The sequence below is a fragment of the Salvelinus sp. IW2-2015 genome, linkage group LG18 (assembly GCF_002910315.2).
Source record: "Salvelinus sp. IW2-2015 linkage group LG18, ASM291031v2, whole genome shotgun sequence".
Classification (NCBI taxonomy): domain Eukaryota; kingdom Metazoa; phylum Chordata; class Actinopteri; order Salmoniformes; family Salmonidae; genus Salvelinus; species Salvelinus sp. IW2-2015.
Window position 1 is genome coordinate 5,142,955 of NC_036858.1, and position 14,238 is coordinate 5,157,192.

General features: G+C 40.3%; 1 protein-coding gene across 6 annotated transcripts; it reads left to right on the forward strand.

The window, feature by feature from the left end:
* Nucleotides 1-771: 771 nt before the first annotated feature.
* On the forward strand, nt 772-13,044 carry ptenb (phosphatase and tensin homolog B). 6 transcript variants are annotated; one of them, XM_024008872.2, is given in 10 exon segments: nt 772-1,523; nt 3,995-4,079; nt 4,922-4,966; nt 5,717-5,760; nt 5,888-6,126; nt 6,703-6,844; nt 11,291-11,359; nt 11,740-11,906; nt 12,158-12,418; nt 12,804-13,044. In XM_024008872.2, coding segments are annotated over 10 exon segments (1,317 nt in total). In that variant the 5' UTR covers nt 772-1,444; the 3' UTR covers nt 12,990-13,044.
* The last annotated feature ends 1,194 nt before the right edge of the window (nt 13,045-14,238 follow it).

Below are 14,238 nucleotides of genomic sequence, written 5' to 3' on the forward strand. Positions count from 1 at the left end.
TTCCTAGTCTATATGCATAGTGAAAACGCTACAACACACTGCATAATGTGCAACAACTTTGAAGTTGTCAAGTATCGAAACATATAGTGACAGGTACTGTTTATTTATTTATCATTCTTGTTTTATAGTCTATACGCAAAGTGGAAACACAACAATGTATTGATTCCTCATCAAGGTCGTGACGGCAGGTAGCCTAGTGGTTAGYGCTTTGGACTGGTAACCGGAAGGTTGCACGATCGAATCCTCGAGCTGACAAGGTAAAAATCTGTCGTTCTGCAACTGAACAAGGCAGTCATTGAAAATAAGAGTGACTTAAACAAAGGTAKAATTWAAAAAATACACCTGCAATTTGATCCAACATCTAGACATGCCATGAGACTTGTTTAAAATGGATACATAAAATGCATCAGGCACACCGAGTGTATATACTTACACAACGCAAATTCTCTGATTTGATTATATACATGTCAATGTCATGATTCCTAAATTAAATATTGGAAACTTCCCTAATTATAGAAACACGTGACTATAATAGAGAAGCTAGTTCCCTGTTCAGTGCCCATGTCCTTCCGCCACCGACGAAAATAATATCTTATAAATGCAATTATACAATGAAAGATACATATTTCATTATATAATGTATTGCTTTGTCAATTTATTCTGCACTATTTTACGTGTTGTCCTAATCGCGTTTCGCCGGATAGATGTCTTTGAAGAACTATTTTACACTGCGGCATAACATTATGTCCAATCGTAGKCTTTCTCAATTGGAACGGAAGCCATGATGGAAGTTTGCGAGAGCAGCGAGAGAAACGAGTCAGTAGGGAAAGGGACGTGTCAGGGAAGAAGTGCGGGCGAGTAATATAATTACACAGATTTGTTAGCTATGTTTAAGGTGGAGGCTGTCAATTTTCCTGTCATATTTTTTAGTTCCGACGACGTGGATCGTTTTGTCGGATGAGTTCTTTTTTTGTTGTTGAAGAATTGACATGCTAACTAGATACGCTAGCCATATCTAGCTACGTGTGTGCAGAGATCGAGTGTGTGTCACAGTCACTATTCTGGGCAAYGAACGTCGGYGAGATTTCTCTCCGCTTTTCTGGCATAATCACGGCGCCTTGGGCGAAATCAGATACTTGGTACGCTCTTAAAATACAACGGTTCGAGGGCTGGATAATTAATCACCTATTCATCTGGAGGATTTTGTGTCAAATTGTGGCATCTGGGAAGCCGGGCCTGTGGTGGAACGGAGAGAGGCCCTCCTTTATGACCCAGCAGCAGCAGAAGCTATTCTAGCTAGCACGGCTAGCTTAGCTAACTAACGTTAGCTGTCAACGTTTGACACCAACGGGATTGCGAGGGAGAAATATTGGCAGCATTTCATACAAAGGCAACAACAATACTTTATCTTAATATAAAAACGTTAAAGACTCCTGTGACAGATATGGCTGCAATCATAAAGGAAATTGTCAGCCGAAACAAAAGGAGATACCAGGAGGATGGGTTTGACTTGGACTTGACTTGTATCCTTTTTGTTGAATGGCCGTAATATTAGCTGGCTAGTTTTTATTTCCATGTTCATCTGTCTCTATTAACGTTACCTTGCTAACTAGCTATAATACCTAGATTGCCAACTTAACCTTTCTACAAAAGAAGATTAGCTAGTTAACGTGAACTAATGTTAGTAAAGTTAGTCAGACAGAAGTCAGTGAGCATTAATTCAAAAAAWATATATATAGTTAGCAYGCTGTGAAAGCTAGCTAGGCAGCTAATGACAGAACGTCTGGTTGGTTGGCTCGCTCACTCGTCACTGGTTGGTCAACTAGCTGACTACCTGGCTAGGTCAATTAGCAACCAGGTTCTGTGCTAACCTACTCTGCTAAATTGCTACAGTYTTTGAGAACGGTGTGTGACCTGTGAAACTAAACGCAGTTTTGATAACTAGATAAATCTCATAGCTTGCATAACGTTAGCTTCGCTAGCTAGTAGTTTGCACGTCCATCATCATCATCATCATCATGATAACTGAGCGAGAGATTCAACATCATGGATAACGTAGCTGGCTAATGTAGTGGTAGTTAACGTTATGTCTAGCAAATTGATCTTGATAAGTTGAGGTCTTAATTATTTGGTTGATGTCAACTGAAAATGTCACCGGTTAGTTGGCTAATATATAGTTAGCTTCCCCTGGATGGGGAACAAAGAYATCAACCTTTTTGCGACGCATTATTAAGGTCCTCTGGCCTACATAATAATGTAACAAGCTATAATGGATTAGATTCACTTTATATTCTCAATCAGTCCTCCTTCTAGCCAGACAAAGACCTACAAGCATTGAGTCATTATCAGAGTGAGGAAATGGTAGCTTATTAATACGATTTATAATAGCGCTATCTAGTTAGTGGAATGTGCCAATTTCAATGTGCTTGAATGAACATAATCATTGGTTTGGTCGTCTTCATATATTTTAACTTTTTTCGTCTAGCTTAATGAGCTCAGCATGTTTGTATTGATTTGAGCAATTGTTGGGGATAGTGTTTAGTGACAAATGACAGGAAAAGAGAATTCTCAAAATTACTGTTCAGAAGTTAGCTGAAATGCGTCACCTAACCTTGCAAGGTATGCAWTCAAATGGTGAAAGTGTAGGTGCATGTAGAATGCGTAGATAAAAGCCAGTTAAAGGTTATGAGCATAATTGGAGGAAGTGTGGCTTAGTACTGTTGTACAATATTGGCATGTTTAGTTGTCATGTCTTGCACTTCAATTGGTAAACTTCTCTTTGCTGTGGCTATGACCCTTTGATTGAGGTTCAGTGATCTCAGGAATTGCTGTGCATTTTATTTTATACAAATAAAAAACAGAACTGGGTTTGCCTAACYTAAGTATTTTTTGAGTTAGATAATGTATGAGCGAAACATGGGATTATAGCTAAATCACCTTGTTCCATCAAACATATTTAGATGTGAGAGAACTATTGTGCCAGTCATTGTGTCGGTCATTGTGGTAGTGTTCGGGAAGGCAGTGTAGCCATGGTTGTTCCTGTTATGTAATGATTCCTCTCCATTTCTAGGGTTTGGCTTTAAAATAGTGATGAGATTTCACATCGGCAACAATYCCTCTCCACCAGATCTTAACTGTGCTATTACGAATATGAAAATGATTCTCCTAAATGGTGTTGCTGGAAAATGGCTTATTTTATTTAACCTTTATCTAGGTTAGTCTCATTGAGATAACATCTCATTTTCAAGAGAGACTTGGTCCAACCAAGAGATAACTATGTTCTGTGCAAAATTGAATTGATCCCATTCAGTCCATTGATTGATTTATTTGATTGGAACAGTTGCATCGTGAGGCTCTGCTCATGCTGACCAGTGCATTTGTCATTGCAGTAGTCTCGGGTACTTTTGGAGCATGACGTCATTGTGATTTTTATGCCAGTTCAAATGTAGTAGTACACTATCATGATACGTTAGTGTGTGACAAGACGGCCTGGGTTTCAGTAAATGAACAGTAAACATGGAAGAATAATTTAGAGATCATGTTTTGTATGCATTTCATATAGTAGTAGCAAATTCTGATGAATTATTTGACCAAATAAGGAATCTTTGTATGCTTAAATACATTTTTTTGTGCTTGGATATATTTCCCAAGTGAAAAGGCATGCGCAAATTAGAGCAACTTGAGCTTTGTTTATACCTGTATTGATGATGTGAGTGACGTAATGCTTTTTCTTTCGAAGAGGTAATGATGATGGGTGGGGGMGTCTGGTCTATATTACCCAGGCTCTGTCCTGTTGTCCATACTTCTCTGCCGTGATAAGCAATGCATGTTTGATATAAGCCATCTATGTTTGGGCATATCAAAGAGCTGTTTGTTTGTATTGTATACCCATTGTATGTGGGTTGTTGTATTGGTCTAGGTGTGTGTAATTCCTTTCTTTAGTCTCTGACCTTTAAGCAGCCAACCTCCTGGTTTCCTTGACTCCTGCGCTCAGATATTTATCCGAACATAATTGCTATGGGCTTTCCTGCTGAAAGACTTGAGGGTGTCTACAGAAACAACATTGATGATGTAGTACGGTAAGTACTTCTCCTAAATGTGCATGTCGACGTCCCTGTCAAATAAACGAGGGGTTTCTTAGAACGTAAAGGAATGGGGAAAAGGTAAACTATGAAAACAGCAGGTAGTTAACTTGTCCTAACTACCTTAACCAAACCCAATGTGAGCAGTTGGCGAGGCTGAACATTTTAGAGGGCCCCGTAATGTAAGCCAATTTCCAACAAATCTTAGAATTTCTCCAGGGAGCTGAGATATATTTTAGCATTTTAAAAGCTAATTTCCAGGGTTTCTACACATTCTGCCATGGCATGTTCTCAAAGATAATTTTATTGAAAGTTATAGTTCAATTTATTTTTTCTACATACTTTATATGGTTTTAGTCGTTTAAGTTTACACTGAAAAAGTTTACACTTTTTGTTTATTTAGTAAATATTTTCTTTACTCTTATTTTCTTAACTGCATTGTTGGGTAAGGTCTACACCTGTTGTATTCGGCGCATGTGACAAATAAAACATTTATTTGAGGATGTAGACTCATAGGTGTGGGCTTTTGGAAATGTTAACAGAAAAAAATGCCTTTTTCATTTCCCAGAAGCTGTTGTTTTTAGATATGTGCGCCAATCTGAGCGACCAACACCCTACTGATAGTCAATGTTGTAACACTGTATTATTTAGCTTGTCTGAGAGGCTGTCAGTCTGCCCCCCTGTCTGTGCCATTCTGGCATTATGCTCTGTTTGAAGATGGTGATTTAGAGGTCCTTTAATGATTTAGAGGGCCGTTTAATGTTGGAAGTTAAGTCGGATCAGAATTGGCTAAAAATGTGTTCTGGATGGAAAAGTAATTCTCCTCTTCTCTCTCTCAGGTTTCTGGACTCTAAGCACAAAAATCATTACAAGATCTATAATCTGTGAGTACCCTGGTATCTGTCTATTTTGCTTGTGCATATGCAGTATGGTCAGCAGCGGTTGCTGTGCTGCAAAGTTGTCTGATGTAATGCAGAAAATGTCTGTGGAATATAGCCCTGGAGGAGGAAAAGCCTTTCTGTTTTAGAATGTAAACCACAGTAGCACTTATTTGCCTTAAGTCATCAGGGCCCAGTTGTCTATCRGGATTTCGCCTATCGTATAGGATTAAATGCATAGAACGGGAGTCCCCATTCAAGCAATGATTTGTCTATTCTATTTCTAGGCGTCTAATCCTATCGGATAGGTGAAATCCAGATCATTTTTTTAATACAGGGCCCAGTGGTTCTTGGTAGATGGGCCCAGGCATTGTGATGACGTTTCAGAACAATCATATCATGGTAACCGTTTGGTATAGTTTTACCCTGGAAAAGGAATTTACAACCATCTTTTCCTCACTCAGTATGAAGTCATTACCTAGTAGACTGGCACTGACTGACTTAACTGCGAGCTACAAAGATACTAAGGACCACAGGGTTCTCATTGATAACAATCATCTTAACTATTGAGAGAAGTAGAGAGAGCTCAGTAAAAACAATGGATATATTATTCAACAGTTGGCTGAATCTGTTTGGAATTCATGAGGTTGCGGTTGTTGAAATAATCTGTATGCTGACAGATCGATTGTACAAATGAAAGAATGCTCCCGTTTGTAGTCCACTACTACAGCAACATTTTTGTTTGTCCCTTTATAGGTGCGCTGAGCGACATTATGACACAGCCAAATTCAATTGCAGAGGTGAGACATTACATTGCAGTGAAAACATCACTTTCGTTCAGGTTGTCATTGAATGAATCAATCTTTCACTAAAAACCCACGTGTGACATTATCTAACTGAGCTCAGTCTCTCTCCGTCTCTCTCCAGTTGCACAATATCCGTTTGAGGATCACAATCCCCCCCAGCTGGAGCTGATTAAACCGTTCTGCGAAGATCTTGACCAGTGGTTAAGTGAGGATGACAATCACGTGGCGGCGATTCACTGTAAAGCTGGAAAGGGACGTACGGGTGTCATGATCTGTGCATACCTCTTACACCGGGGCAAGTTCCTCAAAGCACAAGAAGCTTTGGACTTCTATGGAGAAGTCAGGACCAGAGATAAGAAGGTACATTTTATTGTTCCAGTCTGGCCCTCTAAGGCTGCGTTTACACAGGCAGCCCAATTATGATATTTGTTCTCTAAATGGTCTTTTGACCAATCAGATCAACTCTGAAAAAGATRTGATGTGAAAAGATCTGACGTGATTGGTCAACAGACCAATTGTTCAGTGGGAAAAAATATCAGAATTGGGCTGCATGTGTAAACGCAGCCATACTGTCTTGGAAACGGATCATCCACATTTTCCAGTTGGATCATTCAACCCTGTAACTCTTCCCCAGACCATTTTCAACGTACSTCGCTGGTAACATAAGGGTTAAATGGAGGATTATGATGATAGTCGTCAACTCCACACCATAGGCCTGGTCGTCGTGGTTGATCCTAGTATATCTCTAATCATTGTCTTAATTGAAGGATACATTATGAATAGTTGCTTGAGTTAAGGCTTATCTTCCTAACTTGAACAGTTTTGAGGCTCCTATAAAGGCTTGTCATCGTGATTTGATATTTCAAATTGTAAAAGTCTTCTACAGACGGAGAAAAAAACTTCAGTTTCTCTAAGAGTTCCTCTTTTCCCATTCAGGGAGTGACAATCCCCAGCCAGAGGCGCTATGTCTATTACTATAGCCACCTTCTCAAGAACCAGCTGGATTACAAACCAGTGGCTCTGCTCTTCCACAAGATGGTGTTCGAGACGGTGCCCATGTTCAGTGGCGGAACGTGTCGTAAGTGATTTCCTTGTCATTGGTCTCAATCCTGTTTCTTTCCTGTATCCTCCTGACCTTGGGCTTGTGTGCTACTGGCTTTCACACTTTCACAATGTGAGCTTCAGTTCATTGTCCTGTCTCTGTCCTCTGCTTTGCTCTGCACAGCTTTGCTTCTTGATGTTGCATGTTCTTTTGCCCTTTTCTCCATGCAAAGCTGACATTAACTACAGTGGAACGTACCGTTTTGTAATGAGGGTTATGCTCGTCAAAATTGTGTGGTTTCCCTGCTATTATTTTGTTTGGCTCACTGGTCATTTGACTTGGCTGTATAATCAGAGAATAAGGGGTTTATTCGTGCGTTCAAGACAGCTGGGAACTTGGGGGGGCGGACAAGGTCAAATCATGACGTCCGTGATCTTCAGGTCAGAAAGTCGGCGCTCTAGAAAGTTTCCGATCGGCTCTTTTTTTTTTTTTTACCCGAGTTCCTGTACTCTGACATTTCAGAGTTCCCAGTTGTTTGAAGGCAGCATATACAGTTGAAGTCGGAAGTTTACATGCACTTAGATTGGAGTCATTAAAACTAGTTTTTCAACCACTCCACAAATTTCTAGTTAACAAATTGTAGTTTTGGCAAGTCAGTTAGGACATCTACTTTGTGCATGACACAAGCAATTTTTCCAACAATTGTTTACAGACAGATTATTTCACTGTGTCACAATTCCAGTGAGTCAGAAGTTTACATACACTAAATTGACTGTGCCTTTAAACAGCTTGGAAAATTCAAGAAAATTATGTTATGGTTTTAGAAGCTTCTGATAGGCTAATTGACATCATTTGACTCAATTGGAGGTGTAGCTGTGGATGTATTTCAAGGCCTACRTTCAAACTCAGTGCCTCTTTGCTTGACATCATGGGAAAATCAAAAGAAATCAGCCAAGACCTCAAAAATTAGTAGACCTCCACAAGTCTGGTTCATCCTTGGGAGCAATTTCCAAATGCCTGAAGGTATCACGTTCATCTGTACAAACAATAGTACGCAAGTATAAACACCATGGGACCACGCAGCCGTCATACCACTCAAGGAGACGCGTTCTGTCTCAGAGATGAACGTACTTTGGTGCGAAAAGTGCAAATCAATCCCAGAACATGGGATGAAACAAAAATAGAAGGGGGAGCCTTGCAAGCCGAAGAACACCATCCCAACTGTGAAGCACGGGGGTGGCAGCATCATGTTGTGGMGGTGCTTTGATGCAGGAGAGACTGGTGCACTTCACAAAATAAATGGCATCATGAGGAAGGAAAATTGTGGATATATTGAAGCAACATCTCAAGACATCAGTCAGGAAGTTAAAGCTTAGTCGCAAATGGGTCTTCCAAATGGGCAATGACCCCAAGCATACTTCCAAAGTTGTGGCAKAATGGCTTAAGGACAACAAAGTCAAGGTATTGGAGTGGCCATCACAAAGCCCTGACCTCAATCCTCTAGAAAATTTGTGGGCAGAACTGAAAAAGCGTGTGTGAGCAAGGATTCCTACCAACCTGACTCAGTTACACCAGCTCTGTCAGGAGGAATGGGCCAAAATTCACCCAATTTATTGTGGGACGCTTGTGGAAGGCTACCTGAAACGTTTGACCCAAGTTAAACAATTTAAAGGCAATGCTACCAAATATTAATTGAGTGTATGTAGACTTCTGACCCACTGGGAATYTGGTGAATAAATACAAGCTGAAATAAATCAGTCTCTCTACTATTATTCTGACATTTCACATTCTTAAAATAAAGTGGTGATCCTAACTGACTTAAGACAGGGAATTTTTACTAGGATTAAATMTCAGGAATTGTTAAACTGAGTTTAAATGTATTTGGCTAAGGTGTATGTAAACTTCTGACTTTAACTGTACCTCGCTGGATTGCCAGAAMACTTATATGGACCTATCAAATAGTGATGAGGGTAAAAAACAATACATTGCATATCACACAATTATTTAGTAATTATACTCAACAAAAATATAAATCCAACATGTAAAGTGCTGGTCCCATGTTTCATGGGATCTTAAAATATCCCAGAAATMTTCGATACACACAAAGGTGTGGCATATCAAGAAGCTGATTGAACAGCATYATCATTACACAGGTGCACCTTGTGCTGTGGACAATAAAAGGCCACTCTAAAATGTGCAGTTTTGTTTCACAACKCAATGGTGCAGATGTCTCAAGTGTTGAGGGAGTGTGCAATTGGCATGCTGACTGCAGGAATGTCTACCACAGTTGTTGCCAGAGAATTTAATTTTAATTCCTCTACCATAAGCCAATGTCATTTTAGAGAATTTGGCAGTACGTCCAACTGGCCTCACAATCGCAAACCACGTGTAACCACACCAGCCCAGGACCTCCACATCTGACTTATTCACCTGCGGGATAGAATGAGACCAGCCACTGGGACAGCTGATGAAACTGAGGCGTATTTCTGTCTGTAATAAAACCCTTTTGTGGGTGAAAACTCATTATCATTGGCTTGGCCTGGCTCCCCAGTGGGTGGGCTTATGCCCTCCCAGGCCCACCCATGGCTGAGCCCCTGCCCAGTCATGTTAAATCCATAGATTAGGGGCTAATTCATTTATTTCAATTGACTGGTTTCCTCATGAACTGTAACTCAGTAAAATCGTTTTTTTGTTCAGTGTATATTATATCGATACTTTGACTCCAATAATTATAATTTTTTTGTTAGCTATCGCTAGTTGYCTGTACCTGCGTCAACAAGTGTTTTTTGAATTTGAGATTTTCCCTGACTGTTTATTTTTTATTTTGGTGGTTCTTAAAGATGATCTGATTTTAAAATATATAGCTACATTATCTTTTCTAGATACTTTATATCTGGCTTTTAGTCGTCCTTAAGTTTATATTGAACGTTTTACCATATTTTTGGGGAGTGAAGGCAACGATTTAGCATCAGCAGCCCTCCGCTGCTAAATAAATCAGGGGAAACACTGGCCAAAAGTCTTTTTTAAATTTTTATCCTATAYCTTGTTCTCCATCTTCTTTTTAAATAGTGAGCCAACATGTTTTCTGCACTTTTATTACCCCTGATCAAAACACATTTTCTCATGGTCTCATCTCTCTGCAGCAGAGACATAGTGAGCAGTATGTTTGGAACATCAAATCGCAGTATCGAATCGCAATACATATAGAACCGTGACAATCGCAATACAACTCGTGTCAGCACCTAAGTGTCGTGATATTATCGTGTTGCGAGGTCCCTGGCAGTTTCAAGCCCTGCTATGCTATAACAACCCCCGACTCTGTGTGATTGTCATCAGTGGCTGCTCTTTTGTATWTTTATTTATTATGGATCTCCATTAGCTGCTGCCAAGGCAGAAGCTACTTTTCCTGGGGTCCAGCAACATAAGAACATTACATACAGTTTCAAATAATACATTACATTTCATAACACCTTACCAAACACATTCTGTGTGTTCSCCTCAGGCCACCACTCCACCACCACCATATTTACAATACAACAGCCATGTGCACGTGGGTGTCTTGTCAGCTGTGTCTGGAATTTAACCTCTTCACTTCATTATTCCATATTTCTGTCGGTTGACCTATTGCCTGGGGCAAGTGAACTGAGCAGCCTTCTGAGGTTGGCCTATTGGGCAGGTGATTAAAAAAACAAAAAKAACTGGTGAAAACATCCAACCTGAAAAGAATGCCAGTAGCTTAAAGCTCATCTTTCTGGTTCCAACCCATTGTTTAAGTGAAAATMGACAATTTATGGCATTCTGGCAAGTAGAGCCTGCACTGAGATTTAAAAAATAATAAAACTGATGACAAGCTAAAGTCAAATAATTCCAGTACTGGTCTTTTCTGATTCGTCCCTTATGTGTCGGTGTTAGGCAGGCAATATATGGTACTTCTGCTTGTAAATGGCTAATTGACATTTTCGGGCAACCAAAAACTACTCTTGACTTGCCGAGTGGCAAGTGCCTTTTTGGCTTTAATGTCAATCCCTGTTATTTTATCCCAATTCTAAACACACACCACTATGTGGTGTGTTCCCATTGCACAACACACAAAGTATTGAAGTGGTTTTAATTTCAACGCCAAAGCCCCTGCCCCTCYTAAAATTAGTAGTAGTAGATGACAAAGTTTGTTTTCTGTCGGTTTTCTTTTTTTGAAGGAAAATGTTAGTTGATGCTTATTAAGGCCTGTATGTTAGGAAATGCATTACTATAAATATTATGATTGCWGAAAGGGCCGTTCCATAATTGTTATACTGGTTAAGGTCCTAATAACTTGACAACGGGAAGTTGCTGTCCGCATGTTGAAATGGTAAGTTAGAATCTGTTTGACTGGTTGTAAACATGTATATGCTACAGTGTGTTTGTACATAGCCTTGATAACCCAGCTCTATCCAGGCAGGGCTGCTGCAGGACTCTGTGTTAATCTCCTTTTCTCTTTCTAAGGGGACACTTCCGTTAAAAACAAGAGCGAGCAGATTCCACATGGTTTCAGGAAAGGGAATTGGCACTGGGGTAATAATAATGATCAGCTTTTCATCCAATGTTTACCTGTTGACTAGGAGGTTGTGTCGATGGAGGTGGTGTTGTTGAACTAGGTTGTAGATTATGTTGGTGGTGTTAAACTTCGTTGTGGACTGATCCTAGACCAGAAGTACTCCCTCAAATGAGCTTGGTTTTGGTCAACTCTTCTCTTCTTAGGGCCCTTTATAGCATGTTACTGTAACCGTCTTTTCTATAATTAATATTCCTGGCAGTGGTACTATGTAATTCTGTCCCTTTTCTGTCCTCCGTTCCTAATTTACCGAGATGTAAATAATATGTACTTGGTTGTTGTCACTGTGTCTCTCCACCCACCAGGAGAGTGACTGGTGTTAACTTGTGCTCACCCACAGATCCTCAGTTTGTGGTGTARCAGCTCAAGGTAAAGATCCACACGTCCAACCCGGTGAACACGCGGAAGGAGGAGAAGTATGTGTTCTTCGAGTTCCCCCAGCCGCTGCCCGTGTGCGGAGACATCAAGGTGGAGTTCTTCCACAAACAGAATAAAATGATGAAGAAGGTAATGGGCCTTGTGGTTCTTGATTTTTATATGCACGTTAAATTAGGTATTGTAGACTATTCTGATTCAATATGAGGGKGGGTGAGATTTAACTTAAACACACAAGTTCTGATTGGAGTATAGCCTACATTCTGTGTCGCGGTTGCGGTGATGTAACTGCTTTTGTAACTGAGTTACTGTAACTTTGTAACTAACTGAGTTATTATTAAGTTAGCCTTTTATTCACCCCCCCCCATGTATTTTTCCATCAGGACAAGATGTTTCACTTTTGGGTGAATACCTTCTTTGTCCCTGGACCAGAGGAGAACTTTGAGAAGGTTGAGAACGGGACGTTACCAACGGAGATGTTACCAACGGCGACGTTACCAAAGGAGCAGGCAGGAATCCAAACGGGAGGAACGGGGGACAACGACAAGGATTACCTGATCCTCTCACTGACGAAGAACGACCTGGACAAGGCCAACAAGGATAAAGCAAACAGATACTTCTCCCCCAACTTCAAGGTCAGTCAGGTGAATGAGACTTTCTTTGATTGGGGGTTGGGGAAAAATATATATTTTTTGAATATTTGGGGAAATATTTGACTGTTTTGTGCCAAGATGAATGCGCGGTACCACTTTATTTGAATAGTTAGTCTGTAGATGCTCTACAGACTGTAGATGCTCTACAGACTATCTACTAACCCTAACCTTTATTCTAAACCTAACTGTTACATCAGCAAGCAGTTGCTTATCAACAGATGGTCATACTATCTGTAGAGCATCTACAGATGGATTATCCAAATAGTGTGACCAAATGCTCTCGCCGCTTCGCTCAGATAAAATGTAGTTTCCCCTTTGTATAGATCCATGGCCGTGTTTCAGTATGTGGACAATAACGTTTTCTCTGGAACTCCAGGTGAAGCTGTACTTTACCAAGACCGTGGAGGATATCTTCAACTCTGAGGCCAGCACTTCCACCTCGCTAACGCCAGACGTTAGTGACAACGAGGCGGACCATTACCGATACTCTGACACCACAGACTCTGACCCGGAGAARGAACCGTTTGACGAAGATCAACACACGCAAATAACGAAAGTGTGAGGTTTTTATGGGAAGTAAAAAAATTAATTAAAAAACCTTTCAGAGGGGAAAAAAAGGAACTTGAATATAAACTGAAAAGCAAGTACCTTTTTCCGCACCAACCTACAGCAGCAGGACATTTGCGTCACGGAATATGCCACCAATTTTAYGAACAATGCTGACCAAGTTTTCTTTGTTCTTTTGAAATGTTTTGCCCCTTCCCCGCTCGTTCATCCGGAAAGTATTGACACCGTTGTTGAGTGGGAAAAGGTTCAGTAGCTGTAGTGTTATACCTTTTTGTGTCAAAGACTATAGAAGAAGATTTCRGCTATCAGGAGATGTGAGATCTGGTATTGGAAAGGCTTATTGGAAATCATAAATTTCACTGCTCCATCTCCTGTGGAAACCAAGGCCAGTGCTTCTGTCACTTTCTCCCACTTCATTCGTTGCCCTCCACCATGSCCCTACCACCCCACATACCACCCCTTCCATCCTGTCTACTGTGAATGCTTCTTGTGCTTTTTGCAGGTGGTCTCACATGAGTTTGTGCAGTGTAAACTGCATGTTAGAATTTCTCCAGTCGACTTATGATTATTATTGTGATTATTATTATAATTATTAAGCTACATGACATCTAACCAATGTCCATACCTTCTATCATGTCTGTTCAAGGTATGCAGAAACCCAGTGTCCCATGTATTGTTGATGTTTTTATGTTAAGGTAAATAGAACACAAAACGGCAGGGAAGCCAGTGTTGCAATAACGTGAACACTATAGTTAAACGACAAACGGTGTGCATGTTATTGGAATCGTTGTTTAATAAATTGTATACCATGTTTTTCAACAACAAAAAAATTGATTTCTAAAGCTGATTTTATTTAGCCAGGAGGTCAAAAATGGAATCCTTTATTTTCATGGTATCTGCAGGTATAACTTRAGTCTTTTGGCAAGCCATTTAGAATGGCCTTGTGTTTTATGATACAGTACATGGCGTCACGCCCCCCCCCCCCCCTTTTAACAGTAACCGGATACAGTTTTGGCAATCATCACAGAGGACAATGGTATCATGTTTTGAATTCATTTTCAGTGTGTAATGTGCTTATAGAGGGGTAATCTGTTCCAAATGTGTACGTTATGACATGCCGTACTACAGCATGTATCCAAACCTGCATTAGTGCGTCTAGGTCGGTGTCCCCTCAGTCTCTAGAAAGTTTTTCGACAAACTGCACTTTTTGTCATCTTAGTATGTGCATGGACACACCAGAAGTG